Source organism: Trachymyrmex cornetzi, unplaced genomic scaffold (assembly GCF_001594075.2).
Source record: "Trachymyrmex cornetzi isolate Tcor2-1 unplaced genomic scaffold, Tcor1.1 scaffold223, whole genome shotgun sequence".
Classification (NCBI taxonomy): domain Eukaryota; kingdom Metazoa; phylum Arthropoda; class Insecta; order Hymenoptera; family Formicidae; genus Trachymyrmex; species Trachymyrmex cornetzi.
Genome location: NW_017296881.1, coordinates 559,306 through 585,521, shown reverse-complemented (window position 1 = coordinate 585,521; position 26,216 = coordinate 559,306). Strand labels below are relative to the sequence as shown.

Below are 26,216 nucleotides of genomic sequence, written 5' to 3'. Positions count from 1 at the left end.
ATTGTTTTATATGTATATATATATATATATATATATATAAAACGTCGTCTATGAAAAATGCAAAAATTTGATATAAAATCACTAGAGATTCGATCTCCATATTAAAGTATATTCTTAATAGCAATTCCATATATAACAATTATAGAATAAATGCAACAAAAATTTAAAATAAAAGAACATAATAACGAAATATTATGGGTTTTCTACAATAAGTCATCATCTAAGCTTTAAGTCTTAAGCTACAAGAAATTGACTAATCATAATCGATTACTCTTCTCATATTCAACTGTATTTGGTTAATTTCTTATGGTTTAAGACTTAAAACTTAGGTAATAGAGAGTTTGTTGTAATAGAAAGCCCATTAAGCTACAAATAAAACTGAAATACAGGCGTATATTGTATGGTATTTCAGAAATGCTTTATGTCATAGATTGTGTCATGTTACTGCAATACATACCTATTCGGCATGGTACGAGTTATAGATTCTTACCACATGAACATTTTTCTACAGAGAAATTGTTTAATCGCTTATAAAAATAGTTGCGTGAATATCCATGCGAACATTCATTCATCATTCTATCTATAAACGAACTTTTAGCTCTTCCATTCTTTGTTTTATTTTTTTTCGCATGTCTTTATATCTGAAATATCGAATTATTATAATATTGCGATTCTTATTGACAAATGTTATGTACTCACTTGTCTTTTAAGACGAGAATCTGACGTTCCTCTTCATAATGGTAACGTTGTAGTATGCCATGGCATTCTGCTACAGATAAATTAAGAAACTGCGCAACATCGGAACTGATTTCAGGCGTGGATAATTTATCGACCAGAAACAGTCGTGCAACGTTCTCATGAGGACCCAAGACTACTCGAACTTCTAAAGGATACTCGTCATCCTTCAGTCTTCTTTGCTCTGAAAACAATACAGATTGCATATAATGAAGAAAAATATAATCACACGTAAGTCAATTTTCTAGAGAATCGCAGTTTTCTTACCACCATTGTCGCGGACTACAAATAATGCAAAGTTATCAGACTTGGCATCAACTTTATATTTGTCCAACATAAGATTAATAACTTCCTGAGTGTTCACTAGACTCGTTACCCAAACGGACATCTGCGACCCGTGAGGTGGCGTGAAGAAACTGGTCTCTCGATTGTAGAAGTGGCCATTGATTGAGCAACGACGTCGTAATCGGCTTCGTGATTGACGTCTGCCGCCTGGACGTCGTCTGATCGCAGTGGAGCCTTGTTTGCGACGCAAAACGACACCATCTAGCTGCAATCAGAAGATAAATTCATATGTGCACTTAAAATTATGAAGTTGACAGAATAAATTCGCGACATGATACCTCTAATCCACTGTCTGTAGACATAGTCATATTGTCGTCCTCTCTGAATTGCAAAGAATTCACCGAATCCGTGTCACTATCAGTTCTATGTCTCTGAAGACAATCAGGACCGGACAACGATCGGTTCAAACCTTTTTCGATCCAGCTATCATCGGTGCTAATTGACTTATTGCCGGGGTTCTTCTCCAAGTTGTCAAAGTACTCTACTCTTCGAAGCGTACCATTTCGATTAGAAGCTCCTAAATTACAGACAGGAGTATCTGTACTAGAAGAACTACCTATGCTGTGCGTTGGCGTGCTATTTAAGCTACTATCGTTATCTCGACTAGTAGTGTGATGATTGGGGCTGCTTGTTTCCGAATTTTCGCGGGAATCTGATCGATCGAGACTCGACTGAGACGAGAGTGGTGGCGTATCCACACTAGATTGCGAACTTATCGACGGAAGATTCTCAGGCATCGTCTGATATAATTTATTACCATCCTCAACCTTCCGTTCCACCTGCAATCATACTTCTCTAGTTACTTCTGTATAATCAATTAAACATAAATATTAAAAATAAAACCTGTAGGAGTTCATCTAATTCGTCCCATTCCATATTCTTGACATCCAATTTCATAGGCAAAGTGAGACTCTTCAAATGATCGGGCGATGTTGGAACAGACTTTGCATTATTCTCCACACTGCTGTCCAATGTGCTCTTAGATAGCTCATCTGCCTTATCTTCGTCTTCAACATCCTATCATAATTAAAAGCAATGAATAGATATTATTATTAAATCTTAACGCAAATAAAAATGACAAACCTCAGAAACACTGTGCCTGCATGAGTTTCTATTTCGTGCAGTAACTACTGTGCGCTGATCGTCATCTTCCTTCAGATGGATTACACCACGGACTCCCCAATAAATTCTCAATGCACCTTCCAGTATCAATCTTCCATTAACCTGTTTTAAATTGCTATTTGTTCACAAAGATATTTTTTACAATAAGAACCAAGTACAAATATTTCGAAAAGCCTTTATACCTCACGACTTCGAATTCCTCCACTTTTGCCTTCGTAATACTGATTAAAAACTTTCAACTTGGATTCTAAATGTGATCTAAAAAGATATTTATTTTTAAGAAATTATTTAGAAAATGAATGATCTAAATAATAAAATGTTTATCTTCTTTAGTGAAACATTCAACTATTGCAATTTTTAATTTATTTTAAATAGAACTTCTTGGATTTTTTAAATTTAGGTTTATGCTAAAGCAATGAATATAAAATAACAAAATTATATACTATCTTAAAACAAATAATAAAAAATTTATTTTAAATTATTTATATAGAATTTTTATGTATGTTTACCTTGGTAAAGATGGTCGACTTTCCTTTTTTCCAAAACTTGTATGTGATTCCACCCTTGTGCCATGGCCGAATAATTGAGGTCCAAATAGTGCTCCATAGCAAGGAACGTGGCAATAAGGCACACCTTTGTGCTAATTTTAATACAATAACAAAATATATATTATAATTATCATATAATTTAAACTAAAAAATATCAATTTATAACTAAAAGAACAATAAATGCTTTATTTACATTACCTCTGCATGTTGTCCAGGATTCAAACGCTTTCCACATTCCTCACATCGCAAACATTCTGGATGCCAATCATATCCCAGAGACTGTTTACGTTCAGCTAAAAAAATTGATATATTTGTTTAAATTATGTATCTAAATAATTTAAACTTTCTCTGAGAGTTAATACTAATAACAGTACAGGTTTCTTATTGTTAGTTTATAATATTGTACAGATGTATATTGATTTTTAATATTATAAATAATCAAAGTAACAATACAGTTTCGAGTCTTTACTTTAATCACAATATAACCGAGTGTCCTGTATCGATGACGTCCAGTAACGAGGTAAATCGATCGCTCTGCTCCAAATCGCGAGTAGCATAATACTTGTCAGAGTGAGCAAGTCGCCTCGACAAGTCGCAAATCGCGAAAACTCACCGAAGTAAACGGGTTTGCCGCATTTGTGGCACTTCCACATGATGACGGACGCACGGCACCCTGGCGGGACGGCAACGGGTGTTTTTGTCGGAGCCTCAAATAGTTTAAACCATTTTGTTTACATTAGTGGAACATTTTGCTTATTGGAAGTAACTGCGGGTTAATTACACAGATGTTACTAGCATAGTGATTCTCTGGACTCTCGTTCTAGAGGAGGCATCGGTACCGTCATTTTCTCTGCTCCGTATATGACAAACGCCACCTAGACTAACTTGTATCCCTCGTAACATACACCATAACATTGTTGGCGATAAAATATATTCATTAAAAAGATATTCAAAACATATGATAGTAAACTGTCTCAAAAACGGAAAAAAAACATAAAAACAATTAATTTTTTATAACATAAAAATATATTCTACTCGTAATTACATTTATTCTTAAATAATAAAAAATACCTTATATAATAAACATCTTAATAAAAAAAGTATGTTATAATAAAAATATTTTACAAAGAAATAAATTTTATAAAATGAGAGGCTTAAAACATAAAAAACAGCTAATTTTCCTACAAATTCGAAACTTAAGTTTTCTTTCTATAATAATATAGAAAAATATGAGGATTAAAGCAGTCTTCACACCAATACTTTTATTTTTACTAACTGCTAATTATCCAAAGGTATTTTAATGTTTTGTACAAAAAAATAAATTTTACTACTGCTATCACACAATTGGAAACATTATAATATATTTTCTTCACTGTTTGTTTTTATTCTGTCTCTCCATAGCATCCAACTGTTTCTTTTCAATTTTAGCATTGAATTCGTGAATAAAGTTGTCCATCTCCTCATGCACCTGTTTACTCTGTGTTGGGAAGTACTCCTTTTTTGCTTGTATCACCCATTTATCAAAGTAAGCTGGCTGATTGACATAGTGAAATACTCCAACAGGAAACGATAAATAGAGAAACATTTTGGCTACCTCTAATACCCAACCCATTTCAAGTACCTAAGGAATATAAAACATTTGTAGTTACAACCATCTGTCTTCAGTTCTCAAGGATCATTTTCTACTGATATATTCTGATCATATTCTGTTAACTTGTGTTATAATTTGTAAAAATTGTTAAAGCATAAGTTAACAGATTATGATCAGCATAAATAATTCTTTATTCATAACTTAATAATCAAATCTAACTGTTATTTTCTATCATAATTGTATTTTATATTCAATGTGTAGAACGAGTTTTTTTAATTCATCGATTGATCAATCATATTATGTGCAAATGCAGTTTTTACATAACAAAATTACATTTACTTACAATGCAATTAATCAATCGATGAATAAAAAAACTCGCCCATATTACATATGTAATTCTTTACATCTATCTTATTTAATTACAGTACTCTTTATATAAATTTTTCTTCATTGTGCAAAAAAGAAAAAAATTACATTAGAATATTTCTACTTAGGTTAAACATTCTGTTGATATATACATTGTTGATAACTTCTTTATTTTATTATCGATCTTATTATTAAAAAAAAAATCATATCGTATCTCAATTGTAAAAGTAGATATCCTTTATTTATATTTGATAAACAAAAATGCGACCAAATATTCTAATAACAGATATGTTCAAGAGCAATTTAGATCGACGACAGCATAATTTGGAAGTACAGTCATAGACGAAAAAGTTACAGGAATTATGTTGTACCTTAAGTAAAAAAACGTTAGAAAAAATAATTATGTAGGAAACATTAATTATGTAACAAAAATCACTTGATAGAAATATTTTAAGTTATTCTTCGATAACATTTCCATCTACGATCCACATCGTGCGTGTAGACTTCCTATCACAAACTGTGCGAATAACAAGAGTGCGTCATGGTGGAATCAGAAAGGTGAAGCATTGCGCATGAGGTGGGGATGGATAAATTTCGACCAATCAGATGCCAGCAATTGCATAGCATTTCAAGATTATAGATCTGTTCGCGTTGCTTGCACTTTTTACACTCAGCATATATGTTTCTATCTCATTTTAAATTAAAAAATTTGGTGAGGGGGGGGGATTTCAAGCAGATTTCATGATGGAATTAGTCCCTGGGCACAATAGAGAAGATATTAGGAATATAAATAAATATCACAGCGACTTCTGCGTAGGAAGTTTTTTATATTTTTTTTTCTAGCGCTGTAATTGGCTTGTGCGCAATTAGGGCTGCGGTCGATTTGAACGCTTTCAGCGCTTTTCAGTACTTCTATTCTTATTTTACGACTAATGAACGATAAAGACAAAATGATGATTACAAGCACTTAAAGCACGTAAGCATCTAAATCGACCGCAGCCTACCTCGTATGCAATTAACATACACCCCCAAAGTTCATTTTCAACGTAATAAACGTAAAAATGTTTAATTAATATAAAAACGGAATGAACCATAAAATCCTCAATACATCTTATTGTGCCGTTAAGTAAAATCTGTATTTTGTAATTCAAAATATTTGGATTTTACTCGCAAGTTAGATTAGTACGTCTTTAATATGCACTAGTGCGTCCAATTGAATTTGCTATAAATTGCGATATTGATGTAGTAATATGTAGATAATAATGTGTCAATGGCACATAAATCACACATATGTGCGTAAGTTCTATTGAATCGATCACAGATGAGTTAGGATGATTTGGGATCTCCTTAATATTACACGTTGTGGGTTTCGAAATGAATATTACACCGTAATGCAATGTATACAAATAAGTGCTTTAGTAATCCATAATAAAAAAAATATAATAAAAAAAACACGGCAATGCTAAAGCCCTATATTTATAAAAGTAGCGTATTTCTTTTATCTGAACAAATGCTGACAACTGTGTCTTCCTACCATATTACTTAAATTTCCTATTACCTAGTTCAATCACCATCAGCACGCAACGCGAAAAAACCTAAAGATACTCATTTAATTTGCAGTTTCACAGACGGAACGATGTTTTCTAAATTTTAATAAAAAAAAAAAAAACCGCATAGGCAGTGCTTCCGGCGTGGCGTAGAAGTTGGCGCGGTAGCTAATGGATACACTCAGCACGGATTCAATAGTTGAGAGAGCGCTCGCTATTATTAATGTATTTTTATAGATCATCCAATCAGATGTTTAAATTTAGAAGAATATATCAGTAGCAGTGTTAATGCTTACCAGACTTAAAAAAGTGGTGCTTACTCAATTATTGAGTCCGCTGAACGTGCCCAATTATTTTTTTGCTTTTATGAAAAAGCGAATTTATTGACTACAGCGATAACTTCTACCACGTAAACGTTGTCGCGTCCTGTATATGGCAGTCAATACAAGTTTGACTCGCTGCCATACCAGATAAGGATGCAATCACGTAGAGTCAGAAATAGCAGAATTGGAACAAAAATAAAATTAATTCTGATTAGTTAACTAGATTCTGTATTTTTTTTTATTGATTAATGTATACCATTTGCTTCTTCCATTTTTATTCGATTCCGCTATTTCTGATTCCATATGATTGCACCCTAAAACGATAACATTAAAAAAATCTGTTTGCGCTGTTTACATCTTTTGAACGTAAAATCTTTTTTTCTTTTTTCCAACGCCCGAATATATACTTATTTCATATAACGTATTAAATGCAAAATTTATGGATTTTAAATAATAAATTGTGCAGTCACAAGGAGTGCAGGAGGCAAGTCTTTTCAAGATTCACTTTCCTCTTCACAACTGTCTTGCGCTAATTCTTTATTAGCCTTTAGCGATCATTTAGCCGTACAGCTTTCTGACAGTTACGTTCTTAAATTTGGAATTGAGACTACTTGCTGCACTCTTCGATTTAATACATCACATGAATTACAACCAAGAACATCACATGTAATTATTTCATCGTTGAAGATGGCTCAAATGGAGCTGAAACGTTCGATCGATTTGTAATATAAGAATTGAAATATACTATTGTTAAGACCAAACGTATCAACTTCTGCGTTATTATTGTTCTCAATTGCCCGGAAATTTCTGATTAATATAACTGTTTTAAACAATAAACTTATTACGTATTCTTCTCGCTTTCAGTCTTTATCGGTGGGCCCATTTCACTTTTATAATACAAAAATCGTCTTTCTATAATATTTAACTTTTCGTTTGTAATAAAATCTTGACCAATAATTAAATCATTTCTAAAATTATTTTTTAACTGTAATTCAATATTAAACGGTATATTTGGCCATTGTTCCAAATAAATTTTAAATTTTATTAAGCAATTCTCGAGATTCGGTAAATTATCTAACTTCCGTAAGAAAATCTTTTTATACACATACAAATTTATATAAGAGTTTGGACTATCCGTATCAATTAATGCGTATAAATTACATTTATGATTATTAAGTCTTACAATTTTTATAAGTGAGTTACTTATTGTAATACTCCTATTTTCCATAACGGATGATATCTCCAGACCCCGCGTCACAAAATTGTAGTTGGTTGCAGTTGGTTGCATCATTACTACTGGTTTATGCTTTTTCAATTTTGGACAATCCTGTTTTCGGTGTCCCTTCGCCTTGCAGAAAAAACAAGTGACTTTTGGAACCCAGCAAGTCTTCTCGAAATGTCCTGTTTTTCCACAATTTGTACAGGGAAGATTCTTTGATTTGATTTTGAAATCATTTACTGATCTTTTTATCTCATTAGAAGCTTCCGTAAATCGCTGCATTTTCTCTACAAACTGTTCTATTGAAATATCTGTCATCATCGATGCTGTGGCTTTGAACGAAGCTTTTGTAATTCCATCTGTTAACAAATCAATAGAATCTTGTAACGACAAGTTGAGACTATGCATTAGAGCAAGTTTCTCAGTCGCATATTGCTGGAACGATTCTTTGAAATGGATCCATTGTCTGGCTTTGACCTTTTGCATTTGGATGCCAAAAGATACCTTTTGTCCAAAATTTCTTTGTAACACCGCTTGCAATTCAACCCACGATTTTAGCATTGAACCTGATTGAGTCTTGTACCAATTTTCAGCCGCTTTTACCAGCTTACTGCAAGCTGCTAATAACGTAATGTCGTCGGTCATTCTATGAAATTGGGCTACCTCATTGACGCGCTGTATCCACACAACCACATTTTCTTCTTCACCACCACCAAACTCTGGAATGTGCTGCGCCAATAGAGATACTTGATTTGCTGACGGTGATGATTCAACGATAGTTTGACTTGTAGTTGCGAATCCAAGCGAGGCGAGTAGCAAGTCTTTAGAACTTGCTGATACCGTGTCACATTCTACCGACTTAACAGGAACTTGCGTGCCTCTCGTATTACAAAACGTAAACACCTGCTGAACTACTGATTGTTCATGCTGCATCATCTGTTGGTGAATTTGCCGGAACAGCTCTAATATTTGTTGATTATGATTCTGCATCTGGGAGGTAAGTGTAGCTAGGAACGCCGTTAGAGAATTATTACTATCATTATTTGAATCCACCGATGTTGCTTTAGGTGTGTTTTCTTGTTCTACGCTTTGTTCTATATCAGCTTGCTCGCCACTTTCTGAATCCAGTATCGGCAAGCTGTTCTGCTCCAGGTAAGACATGATTGCGTCAATTATCTCGTTTTTATTGTTTGAAACTTGTAACTGAAATTTTCTTGCTTCTTGTTCGAGTTGTGCAAGAGTCATGTCCTCTAGCTGAGCACGTTTCATCTTCATATATATAACCACCCTGTCGGATATACAATCTTAATTCTTTATGAGGAAATAATCAGGAATAACACTGCACAAAGCAGAGGAACCTTACTTCTAAGGAAAATAATAGTAGACCGTAAACTATTTCTATTAGATGTAAAGAAATGTCTAGAATCTTTATAAGGTAAAACAGAAAATGTATGAAATATATAAGATTTGGCAGTGTAAACTGTGTGTGTGTTATTCGCACTAGTATATTTATTTCAAGACCGAAACCGAGAAAAGTAAAATCGGCTGTTTTTTGTATGTTTCTATAAATGTGGTCGAGTTGCCGCTACGAATGCTTCGAAGCATTTTTTGATTGGTCAAATAGTAAAATTCTTTCTTCCGATTGGTTGATTAAATTTTTCGAAGTAGAGTACTATACAAGAGATGTGCAAATGGGATCCGCTTGCTGATTGGCTGAGCGGTCGTCACCAATCAAAACCGGGAAAAAGTTGCGAAATATCAATTGAGAAATGTAGACTAAATCGGTACGTGACATCAATATTTTTAAAACATTTAAGTAAAATTATCATCATATGACATATTTTGTTGATCATTATCTTATAGTATAAAATTGAAAAATAAGAATATTTCTTAATCTAGTATTGTAATACTTTCAACCTAACCTAACCTAATCTGTAGAATCTTACACAGGATCTTTAGTACAACTGCTTTGTTTTAATTTGATAATCGATGCGAGCCCGATATTTCCGATTTTGATTGGTGACCGCTCAGTCAATCAGCAATAGAATCCCATTTGCGCATCTCTTATAATATATAGGTGCGTTCCGTATCGCGCATGATGCGCATGATGCGCATGATGCATCCATTGTCTTTGTTTAACATTTGGTAAGCAACAAGGATAAACGATGCATTATGCGCATCATTTATTCTTATTTAAAATATTCGGTGAGTAACAAGGATAAATAATACAACATGCGCATCATTCGTGAAACGGAACGCAGCCTAGGACTCTACTTTGAAGCATTCGTAGTGGCAACTCGACTTAGGTCCAGTTTCACAACTTACGGTTAACTCTTAACCGAGGTTCAACTCATTCATTATCTCTTTCCAATTCTAAAATTGGAAAGAGATAATGAATAAGTTGAATCTCGATTAAGAGTTAACCGTGAATTGTGAAACTGGGCCTTACTCGACCACACCCATACGCGGTATTTGAATACAAATTACAAGATGTCTGTACATACACGGGAAAATGTCTGCCCACCACGTTGTCAGTCTTCTTTCGCCGTTGATGTCGTTTCTCTTAGAAAATCCTGTGTCCGCTCAGAGTTCTCTGCTTCAGTCTGAATCAATGAATTTCTTTTCTTATTTTCCTTGATACTCTTATTTCGATTTCTAGCAATTTCTGAATGGATTTGCTTTAGAATTCTTTATATACACCACCCTGATCCAACTAACTTCTTATTTCCCTGGAGTTAACGGCGAAAGAAAAACGCGGAGTAAAAAGGAGACCAAATTCAAGCGGCCGGTCCCGAAAAAAATAGGTCTGTTCTTTTTAGCTGAACTTTTGCACCAGTTCATTTTTCTTCCTTTGGTCTGTTTTCTGTTCTTGCACTAAACTGCACTAGAATTCTCTTTCTCGCTTTCGACAAATGTCAAACATATACCTATTTCACTTTAAATTCCAAAAGTGTAGACTAGTTCAGCCACAGAAAACAGATCATTTTTCTCTTCAGGAGGAAAGAAGAAGAAGAAAGATGAACAGGTGCAAAAGTTCAACCAAAAAGAACAAACTCACGGTGTCGGAAAAGCGCTGTATCTGTAAGGAAGGATAAAGTCACTAGATCTATAAAGTATCTCAAACTCGCATCCATTTTCACGCGAAACGCGGCCATTTCAAATTTATGCATTTGTGTACATGCTTTATTTGGGAAAATGAAGCCTTCAAGTATGTAAATCAATGTTTTGTAGTTGTAATTAGTTTATTTATGAAAGAATATGTAGGAATGCTCAATTTATGTATTCTTTAGTTTAATAAGGATTTATTTGTCGTAGAAGTTTTGTGCATAAAAGTGCACGAAAGATACATGTAAGTACAGTTCAGAACTGTTCAGGAACACAAAAGTACATAAATAAAAAAAAAACATATACATGTATTGTGGAGTACGCCCTGCGTATTCCACAATACATGATTTCTGATAGGTTAAAATTCTTATTCTCTGTTCCCTGTTCCTTTTATTGTGCGGAGCCCCTAATAATCTAGTGATTTTACCCCTGGTTGGGACTCGTGCGCAGACGCGCGGACTTCAGCTAGTTAGCTTATTGTTTTCTTTCGGCGCGGCGACTACGGCGTCCTGTTTGCCAATTGTAAAAATGGCGATGATATGAATGGAAGATTTGAATGCAGCCGCGAAATATAAGTTTAAAAAACAAGGTGATATTCCCTCAAGCTGTAATATTGTTATTATTTCTACGTTATTACTTAGTCTCGTGCTCGACGATGAATATTCTAATTTAAATAAAGTGATCGAAAATACGAGCCGATGAAAATTCCAAATACCTCTAAACATCTTTGCAAATGATAATTACGATAATGTCGCAACAAACAGTCTCGTTCCGTTTTGAGAAGAGAACAGTGATGCGTATTCATTTGTTAAACTTGTCAGTCAAAGTTGTCGAATTTGAGAAAAGCGAGAGGCTACACGTTGGTAGCAATGCATTACAAATGTTTGGCATGTTTGCCATTTGTTGCCATTGTTGAGACGCAATAGTGCATTCGAGAGTAGCATTGTTTGCCTTAAATCGTGATGCCTCGATGAGATTTCCTGGGCATTACGAGGTATATTCGACGCAATCATGGAAGCTTTACTACCGTCCGAGATCGCGCGACTGGTGCTCGGTAAGATCCAACAGAATCAAAACCAAAATATCACACGTAACCTTTCCCGCGAGAACACCATCCCTTGGAGACTTTGTAGCCTTTCTTAGGCTCTTTCTGTGTCATCATCAATTTGCTGCCTTTGCTTGAAAGAATATATCCCTTTTATGCCATCGAATTTTTTCACGTAATTATATTGTCTTCTTAATGTCTTCGTATCTAATGTACAAACAAATAATATGACAGTGTTTTTTACATTTGAGACTAATATTGATTTTAAGACATTAAGATTGTAAATATTATGTAATTGTACGACTAAAGTTTTCTTAATAGAAAAAGAAAAACTTTTGTTAACTGTATTTCTTTGAGTTTGCTTGTTTTAACCATATTTTTTATATGCGTAAATTTGGAGAGGATGGAAGAAACTCAGAGAATTATAGAAAGCACAACAAAGAGAATCATCTTTTCTTTACATATTGTGTAGGAATTTTTATACTTTAGGTTTATTTTATATATTGTTTTTATTTAATAGCACTAATCAAGTTGTATGGTTGATTTATGTCGTAAACCTGTTAAAAAATTTTTGCTTCTAGGTTATTTGGAAGATCAAAAATGCACTGAAGCAGCTAAATTGTTTTTAGAGACATCTCCGCACTTGCAAGAATGCCGTACAGTACTTTCTTGTGGGAGGAGATTTAGCACAAGAGTTAATGGTCTAACATTGATGGATATTATTGAAAAATTGTCAGCTATCAGTGCTATGAGTAAATAATAGTGTCAATTAAATATTTAGTTTAAATTTAAGTAATAATAATAAATAGATATAGATGGTATATATTCTGTAAATATTTAGCTTATGTCCAAACACATTATTTCTTATAGTTCAAGAACGTTTAAGCAAAGCCACTGATTGTGAACAGTTAAAGCATTGTGGAGATTTAATAGAGCAACTCAAGTTTCTTGTAGAAGAGCCACGTGGTCAACGATTTGTTGTAAATATTAATGTACCTTCACAGGTAACTTATCATTATCTTAATTGCTTTCCACAGAGTATTCTAAATTTGCAGAAATCTGTCATATTTAGCATAATGGAAAGACAATTTTGGACAAGCTCTAAAAAGAACAACTGCAATATGTATAGAGCATATAAACATAGGTTATAATATTTAAATTATTTGATATAATATTTTCTCACATTTTACAGAGCAATACACAAATATCAAGTGGCTCACCTGTTGTTGCAAGTAATTTACGGAAAAGGCACCATAGTAATAGTGAACGAATTAAACGCAATATTAAATCTCAGTTAAATTTAGTACAACAATCTGAAATCATGAGCCCACGTATGTTTATTTTATTTATCTATTTGCAATGTTTATAATGCCTTATATAATACAAGATATTGATAAAACTTATGACGTTTAAATATAGCAGCAAGTTGTCACAATATTGACACAACACCGTTAGAAAGTCTGCCTGGAAATGTTGATTTGTTAAAGCAGATAGACTGTGCTATTCATACAGAGAAAAGGGATGACAATTTCACACAGGAACTTCACAGACAATATGATTCCGATAAACATAATAGTACAAATAGTATTGCTACACATAATAGAAATAATAGTACTCGGATAAGTTTAGGTATAATTATAAAAACAGCAAACCAATCATATAAATTAATAGACAAGTTTATAGCTTTATTTTTCTTTGTATAGACGATGTTTCAAGTGTACGAAGTTGCGAAATGGATATTGATGATAAAAGAAAGGAAGAAAGCAATATAATTAGTACAATACCTAAACAGTATACTGCAGCCACAAGTACAGAAGAATTATTAAGTTTTTCTAGTGCAGAAGTTCAAACTATTCCTTATGAGATACCTGAATCAGAGTCCGAATCTAATGATGTGCCTATTGAAAATCTTAGTGTAAGCATCTAAGTTATTAATTTTCTATTTGTATATTTATATTATTTACATTAAAATAATTACACAATTTATTTTATTTATACAATAACATAATTTATAATTTATAAAAATTTACTTTCCAAATCACTGTAAATACAGAACGTTATATCATTAAATATATATGCATGTTTACATACATTTTCAGATATTAACGAAAGAAATGTTGAATCGTGAAGAATTACAACAATGTATTGCAGAGAACATCAATAGAGCAATCATTCCTACGGACTTATCTTTGAAAGACGATTTGAATGAATCAATAATTGGTGAAGGGAACACTTCATTTATGGCTGAGATCAATAATGCTATTAAATCAATCGTTGAAACAACAGAATCTGATCCTGTGTTTAAACGATTTATCGCTGAAACCATTGGGGTGCATACAGAAACAGACACAAGTCCAGAGGAAGATGGCGAAGGAAAGTTAAGCCAAAAATCTGCTAATGAGTGTGTATAGATTTTATATTTGGATATTTCGTTATAAATTGAATACTATACTTTTAAAGTATTGTAATATTTTTAGAATACAAAAGAATCAAATGGAAACAGATAAGGACAATATTAACTCAACAGAGCCAGTGGTAATGGATACTAAAGTAATCACGGAGGACGGCACAACAGATGTCCCTTTGAAACACAGACTTCGTAGTTCTTCAAGACAACAATATAACAGAGTTGAAGACGAAGTCGACAAAGTGAGAGATCAAGAGAAAGATCGGAACACTTTAGAAGATCAAAATGCAGCCGCAGTGTTGAGTATTATAAATGCCAATATTATTAATAGTGTGTCTGACAGTGACAAAAAGACTCTTGATGCAAAAGAATTAATAACCGTAAACGATGATAATGAACAAAAAATGCAAACAATGACCTCTACAATAAATAAGAATGCTGTAAAACCGTTAGCAGAAATAGATATACAGAAAACTAATGACGTTACATTACCTGTAAATAGCAATGTACAGCCTAAAGTTAAAAAGTCCTCGGTAAAGCGACTAAGACTTACGAAACCTAAACGCGATCAAACAACCAGTGATAATCAATCTAATTCTGTTCAGTCCAATACAATTCAACCTATAACAGAACACGAAATCATGACTATGCCAACATTGATAGTATGTTCGAAAGATGAAATGGATAATCTTTTGATAAATCGTTCGTCAACTATTACATCAACTTCCAGTTCGCGTTTTATTCCGATTGCTCCAAAAGATCCAAGCAAAATTAATGAAACTGTGGAAACTTTATATTTAAGGACAGTAAATGTGGCAAAACTACCTGTAACCAAGACACTGTCAACTATAATAGAAGAACCAAACAATCCTGTGAACCAAGTGGAATTATTACAATCGAAAAATGATAATAATGTGAATAAACGTTTAAAAACCATACACCAAACTGATATGACAGTACCCACCATTAATATTGATCAACAGGAATTAAATTGTCCAATAGAAACGCAAATTAATAAAATCGTTGGAGGTGAATCGATAACACTTTACGCCAATGAGACAAGTGCTAAAACATTATTGGATGGCACCAATATGCCTATGATCAATTTGGACGAAAATATCAGCCTGTCGGATAGCGGATTTTCTCCATATTTAAAATTTAATTGTAGCAAAATCAGTCAAACCCACAATCTTTCGGACATTGATTTAGCGCCTGTGATGGAAAATGTAGGCAATACGATAAATAATAGAAACGAACAATTACCTAAGAACGTTGATATTATTACTAAACGCACTCCGAGATCTTTGTTAAAAAGTAGGTCCAAAAATCATAGATTAAGCTTGTCCACGCCGCGCAAACGAAGCAGTCACATAAGGGCGCTTGACTTTAGCACTCCTACGAGAACAACAAGGAAAACGAACGGGGATGGAAACTCCCAGTTTTCTACATCGACAAAACGTTTAAAATCTGTTTGTAGGACTTCATTATTTAGATCACCGGCGCTTTCTAATACTTCCGCTCAAAAGCAGAAGAGTCCAATAAAAGTTAGTCAGTCTTATAGAATTCCCATAGCTACTAGAAGCCCTGCGCCCAAACTCATGGGTGGTTGGGATAAGTACAATGGTGTTGGTGTTATCATAGGGGAGGTCTCTCCACATGGAAGTACAAGCGCATCTTGTTCTTCCTTGGAGGATAGGATTGTTCAACACAAGCCGCCTAAGTCCTTAGCAGGAAGTTGGGATGCTGATTTACGTAAGAATATAGAAGCGAATAAGAGAGACGAGAAAGATGAGTCGGATACCAAGAAGTCTGCAAAGAGGAAAAGAAATTCTATCAAAGATAATGAAATACGTAAAAAAGCTAAATACAGTTCTCGATCAACGAAGAGCAACGACGAAAGAAAAACTGACAGTAAATCAAAAGTGAACAGGAAGTTTAAGCATGATATGGAAGACATCGATGAACTGGAAGAAAATTCTCAAGAAAACATAAAAATAACAGAACGGCAAAATAATGAAAAAGAAAATAAAAAAAAAGCTACTGTTAATACTGTAGGTTTCATAACGAACAAATCCGACAAGATTTCAACTAATACCAGTGAGACATCGGCAAAAACAAATAGTACAAACGCATCCAGTAACGATGCAGCGGTATCCGAAAAGAAACCTGTAAAAAAATACGCGCAACTTAAAACGATTTCGACTAATTTAAGAAAGTTCGATAATGAAAAAGAAAAAAACATGGAAATAGCACAAATCAATTTGCAAGTGTCTGAAGTTCCGAGAATTTTATCCATGGACAGTACACAGCATGTCTTGCGAATGCCAGATATGATAAACTTGGAGACACCTAGAAAATTCGACAATATATCCGGTCCTCCGCCGACGCCAAGAGTACTAAGTCCCTCTAGTAATCTAATTACTCCATTTATCAAGATCAGCGAGGATTCCTCTAAAATACGTAGTTTTATTCCCACCCCGGAATTCCCGATAACCCCGGGCATAGCTATAACTCCGAAAGAGGAGATGACTAGAGATGTTATAAAAAGAGGCGAGTACAATTCCCCATACTACAAACCCACCTCTGAGCAAGCTCAAGAGTCTGATCTAAAGGTATCTAACAATAAGCCTAAAGACAACAGTACACAAGAGTCACCCATTATATCTTCATCGCACATACAATTACATTCGGTGCACAATAGTCTCACTTCCGGCAATACTTATCAGACGTGTTCTTCTAAACTAGAGATAACGGAGTTCGAAGTGATCAAGGAGAATTTGCCGAAAGAAGAAGCTATCAAAGAGTTCAAAATTGCATCTTCTTCCAAAGATTCAGGAAGCGCAGAATTCAACGCTTCCATTGTAACAGATCGCCACGTAGATCTGATACAGATAAATGAATTCAAAGGCATAAGTGAGCATCAAGAAATAATAACCGATGTCAACGATTCTCACAATGATTCTGAGAGTAGCTCGTCATCTGACACATCATCGTCATCATCGTCATCCTCGTCATCTACATCCAGCAGTTCGAATACATCAATAAACACATGTTCGCCAAACGAGAAATGCAACAAAGCCCCAAGTAAAACGAGCACAGACATCAGTAGCGATTTCGCGGAAAAAAACATTAACGCACCGAAAAATATAAATGATGCAACAAATATACAAAACGCATGTAAAAAATCAGATGATGCGATTGAGACGGAGTCTTCGCCAAAAAAAGTATTCGCGATCACGAAAACTGACGATCAGCTAAAGAATATCCAAAAAGAAACCCCAGCTAAAGATGAGACTTTATTAAATGAGGCTGATATTTCGGAAACGCCCAGCAGCTCAAAAAGCGTAGTAGAAATGATTAACTTGACAACAAAAATATCGGCAATTATGACGAAAGACGAAAAATTATCGAAATCAAATAAGCCACCAAAGAGAGAGAATAGCAGTAAAATACAAATCAACAAACCGAGACCACTGCCAAAGATAATAGATATACAGTGTATTCAGCCAGGATTGATCCAGTTGCGGAAACCGATTAAAGACGAATGTCAATCCAAGGGCGAGCAAAGCACGTCTGTGAACAATAAATTTATGCAAAGGCAGCTATTAGAAGAAAAACGACAACGCATCATGGCTAAGATCAAAGATAACTCAAAATTGAATCCTTGTAGCACAAAACGTAAACGCATTTTAACAAGCAAAGCTTCAGAAACTCTAAAGAAGTTTGGTAGAGGAAACCGAAACATACGTCCAACGACAAAGTATTCCAGAAATGTTAATAAGAATACGGAGCAAGATAATCGACAGGAAACCTCAAAAAAAAATACGCAAAGACAACATAAGACGGAAAAACCAAATCTCGCGAATAAGCGCTGTGACAACAAAGAAAAAACGACGAACCAAGTTGCTGCATCGAAAAGTACAGATTCTAACTTAACCAATTACAAAAATAATGAGAGCAAGCCGCTTGATAATCATACGACAAAACAATTTGTAAATTATATTTGTGAAAATAATGAAGTTGAAAATTGTAAGAAAAACGAATCCACGGAATTGCATAATTCTTTATCAGAAAATCAAGATTATCTAAAAAAGATGCTAGATACTAAGGAGAGTAGAGAGGAATATTGTAATATTGAGAGTAATGTCGACAAAAATGGAGTAGGAGAAACACTTAAAAATATTGATGTACAAGAACAAATCTTGAAAAACGAAAATTCGAAGAAATATATTGTTACACAAGAAATATCAGCTCTGGATAAAGTAAAGCATGACCAAACAGAAGATAAAAAAAATAAACCGAGACAGTTTTTAAATGATAAATCTGATTACAAAATATTAAGATATAAGGTAGATCAAGTAAAGCGTGACTTATTTAGTGACGAGGAAAATGATAACAAAACATCTTCGGCAAAAGATAACAAAACCAAGGCAATCGATGCAGAAATTTCAAATTCTAATCTTGTTGAAACTTCGGACAAGAACGAAACCGCCAACGTCGAAAATCCTAAGCAGGAATTATCGACCGTTCTTCAATGTTTGCAATTAGTGCCAGCGTCTAAAAAGGAGCATTTGTACAATAATAAAAATCAAGTTGAACAGCAACACAAAGAACAGAGTGAACCTGAAAACGAAAGTGATAATGAGTTGCATCAAACAGATGTTCATAATAATAAAACAGAGTATCACTTTGTATATGACGATAGTGTACCGATGAAAAAGAGAAGAAGGAGGTACAGCGCACATGAATTACAGATCGAAATCAATTATGCAGATCTCTCGGATCCAAATCCCGTTGAGTGCATCAAGATAATGAAAGCTACCGAATTCGAAGAAATACTTAATCTTCCGCCTAAGAAACGAACAGTGAATAAAAAATCTCGCACTAAAAATGAAAAAGTTTGCGAAACACCTAAGACGGATAAGGACATGCATAATCTAAAAGATGATATCACAAAACCTTTGGCTACGTCATCTCCTGTAGATGAACCACCAAAAGCTAAAATGAAAAAGACGATTAAAACTGCTGCAACAAACAAAACTAATAACAATAAGCAATCTGATACAAAGAAAAAGCAAAAACTGGATAAGCAGGAAAAAGGTAAGATTGTAAAGATATTTTGTTATTTTTGATAAAACTTGTTTTTCATTGTAAAAAAGTTAGATATCGTTATATTAAAATGTTTTAGTTCCAGATATCACTACCAAAAGCCGAAAAAGAAAACTGTCAGAAGCAAAAGAAACGAAACAGGTAATTAAATAATTCATATTTATGTTAATATATTTACGTTACCTCTAATAATACTATATACAATACAATTGTTTTTATAATTCTTTATCTAGATTGAGAAGAAATGCCCGACTGATCCTCAAGCATTACTTAGTAACTTAGACGAAATGGACCTGAATAAATTCCTGTCTACAGTTCATGGACCTGAATAAATGCTCTCTTTATTGTATATATGTATAAAAATGTAAATACTGTTTTTTCTATTTTTATATAATTACACATATATAGTATTAGAGTATTGGAAGTGAAGATAGAGTATTTTATTACTGATATAATCTAGATTACTTAACATTATTTATATACATATCTCTTCAAAGTCATTTCCATATGATTATCATTTCTTTAGCCAAATATTTTTTAAATATCGACTTTATGTTGTGAATAAATATTTATTATCTTTTAATTTAAGACAAAATATTTTAAGATTAATTTTTTAATTTTTAATTGTGTGAAAATATAAAATTATATCAAGGTCTCTACATACAATGCCAAACTGCTACAGTGGCTTCAGCACATGAAAAAATATATATATAAGTTAAAAATATCTACTAAATATATATCCGATTCCGAATGATTTCGGAGTTAAGGAATATTGAAGTAAGGAAACATGAATCATACAATTATAGCAACTGATACTTAGTGCTGCCGATATCATCCGCGTCAAACTCCAAATAATTTTCCAAAGTCCAAAACAATTTATTAATTCGTGCTAAACAAATGTGTCGAAATCGACGGAGAAATATTTGAACATCTTTTGTAAAACATTGAATAAAAATCGTGTAAATGTAGTAATAGTAAATGTTTTTAATGTTCGTTATTTTATTTAATGCTTTACAAAAGATGTTCAAATATTTCTCCGTCGATTTCGACACATTTGTTTAGCACGAATTAATAAATTGTTTTGGACTTTGGAAAATTATTTGGAGTTTGACGCGGATGATATCGGCAGCACTAGTATCAGTGCTATAATTGTCCTGAATTTTGAAATCTCATTCTGGTAGACTAGATCTTTCTTTAGAACTTTCGTTCATCAAATTGTAACTAGGTAAGTTGTAGACTCGCCTTTTTCACGAGAAACAGTAGATGACAGAGCCGGCAATTGACAGCGACACATTATTAACATATATTTGTTCATATTTTGATGGACGAATGAAAGATTTGGTTTATCGGAATAAGATTCAGAATTCAGAACAGAGAATAAGGGGACTATATTTATTTTCACTCATGTTTCCATCCATACTCTATTTAGAATCGGACGTGTATTTATTAGACACTTTCGACTTTTTTTCATATTCATAAGCCGTTGTAGCAGTTTTGACACTGTTGCAGGCACCCTGCATTTGTGCACGTAATAGAATAAAATTTATTACACTTCAGCATACACGGCCAAGAAAAGAACTTGGTTTACATATTATACAGCCTTAACCCATTTGTGCATGCGTGCGTGTGGTTATGGGGAATATATTATCTGACAATACAGAATTTGTTGTATAGACTGGCCTAGTTTACACCGACGGTTCGATCTGGGTTAGAATGCAAGAATCAACCAACTGCAGTCAAGCGAATGCTCCCCTGTTACAGTCGAATGACAAGGGAATGCTCGACTGCAGTTGGTTGGTTCTTACATTCCGACTTGGATCGAACCCTCGGTGTAAACTAGGCCGTTGTATCCATAACTGACAATATTAATTGAATTTGTTTGATATAATAACAAGAATAACAATTTAAAAAGAAATGATTTTTTAACAAATCTTGATACTTGGCACTATTATATTTTTATAGTACAATGTAGAGACATTTTTCATGGCACTACAAAAACGGGAAAATACACAATAACATATGATACTACATAATACATTTATAATTTATGACTCGGAAAAGTTTACAAAATTTTATAACAAATTAAATTAATTTTCAGAATATTACAATTTTCTTCGATAAATATCAACTAAAATATTTCATTTTTCTATTATAAATAAACGATAAACGTGTTATTAAATAGAGTCATTTCCAAATACTACATTTTTATACACACGTTTTATGTAATCTTCAATTTCACAGAAATACTTGTAATCTGATATAAAGCAAATGTATACAGTAGTTACACATTTTCAAAATCTTAACGAAAAAAATTGTGAATACAAGAAAACACATTTTTTAATTGAAATTCATTAAAATTAAAACTTTAACTCTTTGATTTGGCCACTTCATCCACTTCTTCCACAACATCCATGAACTTTCGCCATTGTTGCATGGATAAACATATTCCTATAAAGATATTAAAATATCGAATATATTTTACTGAAAATTTTAATAAATCTTTTTATATTTTTTCTAATTGATTATAAATTATCAGCAGTAAAGTTTATTAAAAAATCTTTGCCAAAAAATATTACCTTTTTTTCCAGGTTTTAAATCACCTTCCTTGTCATAATACATCTCCCGAATATCAACATAATATTTGCCTTTGAAATTTCTCACATTTACTTGACGATTGCTGCCCAAGTCCCAAACAGTTTCATCGTCAGTTTTCGCCTTCTTTGCTGGTTTCTTCTCATCTTTCGTCGCTTTATCATCCTCTCTTTCCCTCTTTTGCTTCTTTGATTTTACTTCCTATAAATAGAAAATAAAAAGTATGAAACATTTACAAAATAGATAAAAATATATGAATAAAGGTAATTATTTCATTTAACTCATCTTTGATCTTAATGAAATTAGATTCAATGAGCTGAGGAAGGCTAAGCTAAACAATTAGTAAAATAATACCTCTTCACTGCTATCATCGCTGTCAGAGAGATATTCTTTTGACTTTGGCATCTTCAACTTCAAAAACGCAACAAACTTGTCCTTAAAAAAATTCAATATCACTTTTGAGAGAGATTATTAAATGAATCATCAATGTAACAAACTTTGCTAACAATTTTCATTTGCGGCGTATTTTATACAATGATATTACGCATAAATCGTTTCTTTTATCAAAAATGTTTTATAGATTTCGAAATGGTATTATTATTTCATGACCGTTATATATATTCATATGCAGAAATATAACCTATACTTTCCAGTCATTGTATTTTGACTAATACATATTTTTGGAACATTTATCGATTTCAAATTTAAACTACTATCATACTTTCTTAGCACGTTTGTTAAATTATGGTACAGTTATAAAATCACGTATAATTATGGAAAATAACATACCAATTATACTCCTTGAACAAATTGAGGTGAATTCGATCAGAGTCCAAATCAGTCGCTTATTCTTCTCTCGGATTCGACTGTAATTGGTCAATTTCTTACGGCTTAAGGCTTAAAACACCTATTGTAGATCCGAGGCTTGCCTCAAGTCAGAACGTCAGAAGTCTTAATCAGTCTTAAGGCCTTGGCACATATTAAAACTTAAGGCGTCATCTACAATACACGGAGTAAGAAGTAAGAGTAAGAAATTGACCAATCATAGTCGATTATTCTTCTCACATTCGACTGTGATTGGTCAATTTCTTACTCTTACTTCTTACTCCGTGTATTGTAGACGGGCCTTCAGATTTACTCTATTGTGTTTGTGGACTTAACAAAGTCGTTCAAGTTGGCTATTGGCCAACTTCACCGATTATGACTTAAGATCGTTTAGAACTTCTGACTTACGGCTTATTGTAGAAGGCCTATTACAATTCTTGTGCTTAGACCTTTAAACATGATAAAACATAAAAAAATCTTAAATCTATCTATAAATCCAACTTTTATTGTTTGCATTAATAATTTACTTGTGTCAAAAATTATATCATTTGTATAACTTCTGCAAGAACAGCTAAATATTTCATTTTTTATATTTGACAATTAACTTGTATATCTTACAATTAGCTTTACGAATAATTTTACTGATGCGATGGACTAATACGATGTATTCGAAATCTTATTTTGAAACAGTCGCAACAATCAAAATCTTATTTTATGTAAAATGATCACTTAATTCTATGATGCACCTCATGTACTATGACGCCGTAAATTAATACAGTAAAAGGTTTTGTGTACACACATTTATTCACTTTCTTCCTTGGAACGCTCTCTATCCGAGCGTCTAGATTTCTTCTTACGCGACCGAGTTGGACTCCGTGATCTTGACTTGTGTCTACGAGATCGCGATCTTGATCGATGTCGATGTCTAAAAGTATCAAAATTGATACATATTAACATATATTATATAAAAATTTATATTAGTGTCTAATATAAAATTTCGGAAAAAAAGAAGACTAGATTTTTACCGATCTTTATGTCGATATTGAGACCTGGATCTATCACGCTCTCGATCCTCATCTCGCGTCACAGAGTCTCTATCACGATCCCTCATCATGGAATCCTTTTCTCTATCACGATCGCGATCTCTATCCTTGTCCCTATCTCTGCTCATGGAATCCAATTCCCGGTCGCGATCCCTATCTCTGTCTCGTTCCCGGTCTCTACCATCCCTCTGATCGCGCGGCTGCATCAGCGGTGGAATGTTTGTTGGTGGAACCATCGTAGGTATCGTCTTAGGTCCCATATCTTTGTCGTCTTCACCTTCAGTCATTGGGATTGCCAGATTTGTCGGCTGCCATGTCTTTAAAAGAGAGAAAAATTTTTGCTTTATTTTTTCAGAGTAAGTTACTTCCTAAAATAGCATAAAATTATCTTATATTTTATATATATATATATATATATATATGTAGTAGTTTTTAAGTTATATAACATTAGATAAATTCAAATAATTTCTATAAATAATGTTATTTTCACAAATTGTTTATATTGTATAATTCTTACTGGGTCATTGCCCCATTGGTTGTCTTGTGTGGGTTCATAACTCTGATAATACGGGTCAGTTTCTGGCATATAGAACGGTGTCGGTTCTCCAGCATATCCTGGTGGAGGTACGTCGAATGGCGGCGGTGGCATTCCTGCTCCAGGAGGTGGTACACTCATGTCAGGGAAACCTGGTTTTCTAGAATACTCTCTTCTGTCGGCAGTCATGACTTGTATAACATTTCCCTTTGGTGGGGATTTATCCAGATTTCTTCTAGAAGCTAAACCAGAGCTTCCTATAACATCTATAGTCCCTGCCATTTTCCTTCCAGGTGGTGGGCCAGCTCTCTTAGGACCCATAATGCCAGAGTATTTGCTGTTGTCATTGGTTATCGCCACTTGAGGCATTCTCATGCCACTTGGATTACCACTGCCACTACCTGCATTCAAGACCAATCCCACTCCAGACTCGCTTCGCATTCGCTTCTGACGTTCGCAATACGCTCTCCAGGTGTCTTCATTGAAACCATAGTTGAAATAATCTGTGATATCTGCACCAGGTTGTCTCCATGGTTTATCCTCCAATTGATCTAAATTAAACTCATGGGCTGGTATCCCATTGATAACGCCGATAGTTTCAAATTCATCTATACTGAACTTTCCTGGCTGTTTGTTCAGTTTGTCTGATACACCAGACGTATTTGTTAGCAATCCTCCTCTCTTGATATTTAAATTACCATATGTTGGTGCTGACTTGATATCGCCAATAACAACATGTACATCATCATCGGAATCAGATTCGCTGGCAGCTTCGCCATCTTCCTGACTAGAGACATCTCTCGTCCCATTTTTACTTGCTTCTAAGTTCTCTTCTTGTGCATTATTCAACAAAGAAGATTCTTCATCACCATCGCCAAGGGAGTCGGTAACTTCTTGCATCTATAAAAAGAAACGCATGCTTTAAGATATCGAAATATATAAAAAGATTAAATATTCGGAGAAAAAGGATAAAACAAGATATATATGTATGATACAATATGTACGATATATACAAATTAGTTTGTGATAGATTTATTTATTTTTCTTTTCTGCCTATAGATTTGTTTATTGTTCAAGTTCTCTTAGATTGTGAAAACAAAGTTAGATGCCTTCAATCTTTCCTTTAAGTCACATAGCACAGCCTTTTACAAAATACAATGTTTATTGTTCAAGTATTGTGTTACAGGTGTGACAGGTTATGTCGCATCATTAAAATGTACACAATTAGAAAGACTGTATGTGATATAAGATATCGAGTATACTAAATCTTCAATACTGAAATAAATGTAAGATCTTTGCATGATATTTTGAGGGGAATCAATTAATTGTAAATGATCGAGAGAGGTTAGGTCGCATACATACCTCGGACGGTATTTCACCAGCCCCTTCCATTTTCTGATCCTCCCGAATTTGCAAGTTATCCTGAACTTCGGAGAGTGTTGAATCATTTTGCTGAATTTCTGATTGAATATTCGTCGATGTATACTCCTTGCCGTCCGTTGAATCCCCGTATAACCATTGATCCTCACTTTCATCCGCCATTTTTCCTGCCTTACCTCCTGCATTTACCAAAGTCCTTGCGAGAGACCTCTTGTACCGCTCGTATATACCATGGTAAATGTAGGTAGAAGGAATCCCTTCCACCATGCTGATGACGTCTAATTTGTCAGACTGGGATCATGTGGTCGATGTGGTCCGTTTTCTGTTCCTGCACTAGACTGCACTAGACTCTCTCACTTTTGACAAATATCAAATATAT

General features: G+C 33.8%; 6 protein-coding genes across 12 annotated transcripts; 1 reads left to right on the top strand and 5 right to left on the bottom strand.

Moving 5' to 3' along the window:
• Window positions 1-349: 349 nt before the first annotated feature.
• Rassf (Ras association family member) lies at window positions 350-3,690 on the bottom strand. Of its 3 annotated transcripts, XM_018506038.1 has the most exons (11): window positions 3,364-3,690; window positions 2,949-3,043; window positions 2,712-2,842; window positions 2,385-2,460; window positions 2,164-2,304; window positions 1,924-2,097; window positions 1,637-1,859; window positions 1,359-1,561; window positions 1,003-1,285; window positions 700-919; window positions 350-641 (listed from the first exon to the last, which is right to left on the bottom strand). In XM_018506038.1, the coding sequence occupies exons 1-11, from the start codon at window positions 3,401-3,403 to the stop codon at window positions 581-583; spliced, it is 1,647 nt and encodes a 548-aa protein (XP_018361540.1). In that variant the 5' UTR covers window positions 3,404-3,690; the 3' UTR covers window positions 350-580. The 3 variants fall into 3 exon arrangements, with proteins under 3 accessions (XP_018361540.1, XP_018361539.1, XP_018361538.1); XM_018506037.1 differs by having other exon boundaries at window positions 1,359-1,859; window positions 1,924-2,087; window positions 2,160-2,304; XM_018506036.1 differs by having other exon boundaries at window positions 1,359-1,859; window positions 3,364-3,689.
• Window positions 3,691-4,066: 376 nt separating this feature from the next.
• Window positions 4,067-9,611, bottom strand: LOC108760255 (protein PET100 homolog, mitochondrial). Of its 2 annotated transcripts, none has more exons than XM_018506077.1 (2): window positions 9,607-9,611; window positions 4,067-4,371 (listed from the first exon to the last, which is right to left on the bottom strand). In XM_018506077.1, exon 2 carries the CDS (start codon window positions 4,360-4,362, stop codon window positions 4,120-4,122), a length of 243 nt encoding a protein of 80 aa, XP_018361579.1. In that variant the 5' UTR covers window positions 4,363-4,371; window positions 9,607-9,611; the 3' UTR covers window positions 4,067-4,119. The 2 variants fall into 2 exon arrangements, with proteins under 2 accessions (XP_018361579.1, XP_018361578.1); XM_018506076.1 differs by lacking the exon at window positions 9,607-9,611 and adding an exon at window positions 5,079-5,121 and having other exon boundaries at window positions 4,068-4,371.
• LOC108760149 (uncharacterized) lies at window positions 6,797-10,336 on the bottom strand. Its single transcript, XM_018505953.1, has 3 exons — window positions 10,301-10,336; window positions 7,781-9,084; window positions 6,797-6,891 (listed from the first exon to the last, which is right to left on the bottom strand). Exons 2-3 carry the CDS (start codon window positions 9,069-9,071, stop codon window positions 6,797-6,799), a joined length of 1,386 nt encoding a protein of 461 aa, XP_018361455.1. The 5' UTR covers window positions 9,072-9,084; window positions 10,301-10,336.
• A 1,481-nt stretch (window positions 10,337-11,817) lies between these two features.
• LOC108760425 (serine-rich adhesin for platelets) lies at window positions 11,818-19,794 on the top strand. Of its 4 annotated transcripts, none has more exons than XM_018506386.1 (10): window positions 11,818-11,955; window positions 12,528-12,698; window positions 12,817-12,926; window positions 13,139-13,277; window positions 13,366-13,575; window positions 13,650-13,861; window positions 14,046-14,347; window positions 14,424-19,453; window positions 19,542-19,603; window positions 19,696-19,794. In XM_018506386.1, the coding sequence occupies exons 1-10, from the start codon at window positions 11,913-11,915 to the stop codon at window positions 19,792-19,794; spliced, it is 6,378 nt and encodes a 2,125-aa protein (XP_018361888.1). In that variant the 5' UTR covers window positions 11,818-11,912. The 4 variants fall into 4 exon arrangements, with proteins under 4 accessions (XP_018361888.1, XP_018361886.1, XP_018361887.1 ...); XM_018506384.1 differs by having other exon boundaries at window positions 12,817-12,950; window positions 13,369-13,575; XM_018506385.1 differs by having other exon boundaries at window positions 12,817-12,950; window positions 19,548-19,603.
• A 2,017-nt stretch (window positions 19,795-21,811) lies between these two features.
• On the bottom strand, window positions 21,812-22,894 carry Ssb-c31a (single stranded-binding protein c31A). The gene is made up of 4 exons (XM_018506078.1): window positions 22,844-22,894; window positions 22,409-22,489; window positions 22,039-22,255; window positions 21,812-21,910 (listed from the first exon to the last, which is right to left on the bottom strand). Exons 2-4 carry the CDS (start codon window positions 22,457-22,459, stop codon window positions 21,828-21,830), a joined length of 351 nt encoding a protein of 116 aa, XP_018361580.1. The 5' UTR covers window positions 22,460-22,489; window positions 22,844-22,894; the 3' UTR covers window positions 21,812-21,827.
• A 615-nt stretch (window positions 22,895-23,509) lies between these two features.
• Fip1 (Factor interacting with poly(A) polymerase 1) lies at window positions 23,510-26,188 on the bottom strand. Its single transcript, XM_018506460.1, has 4 exons — window positions 25,820-26,188; window positions 24,440-25,357; window positions 23,905-24,239; window positions 23,510-23,804 (listed from the first exon to the last, which is right to left on the bottom strand). The coding sequence occupies exons 1-4, from the start codon at window positions 26,102-26,104 to the stop codon at window positions 23,681-23,683; spliced, it is 1,662 nt and encodes a 553-aa protein (XP_018361962.1). The 5' UTR covers window positions 26,105-26,188; the 3' UTR covers window positions 23,510-23,680.
• Window positions 26,189-26,216: the final 28 nt, after the last annotated feature.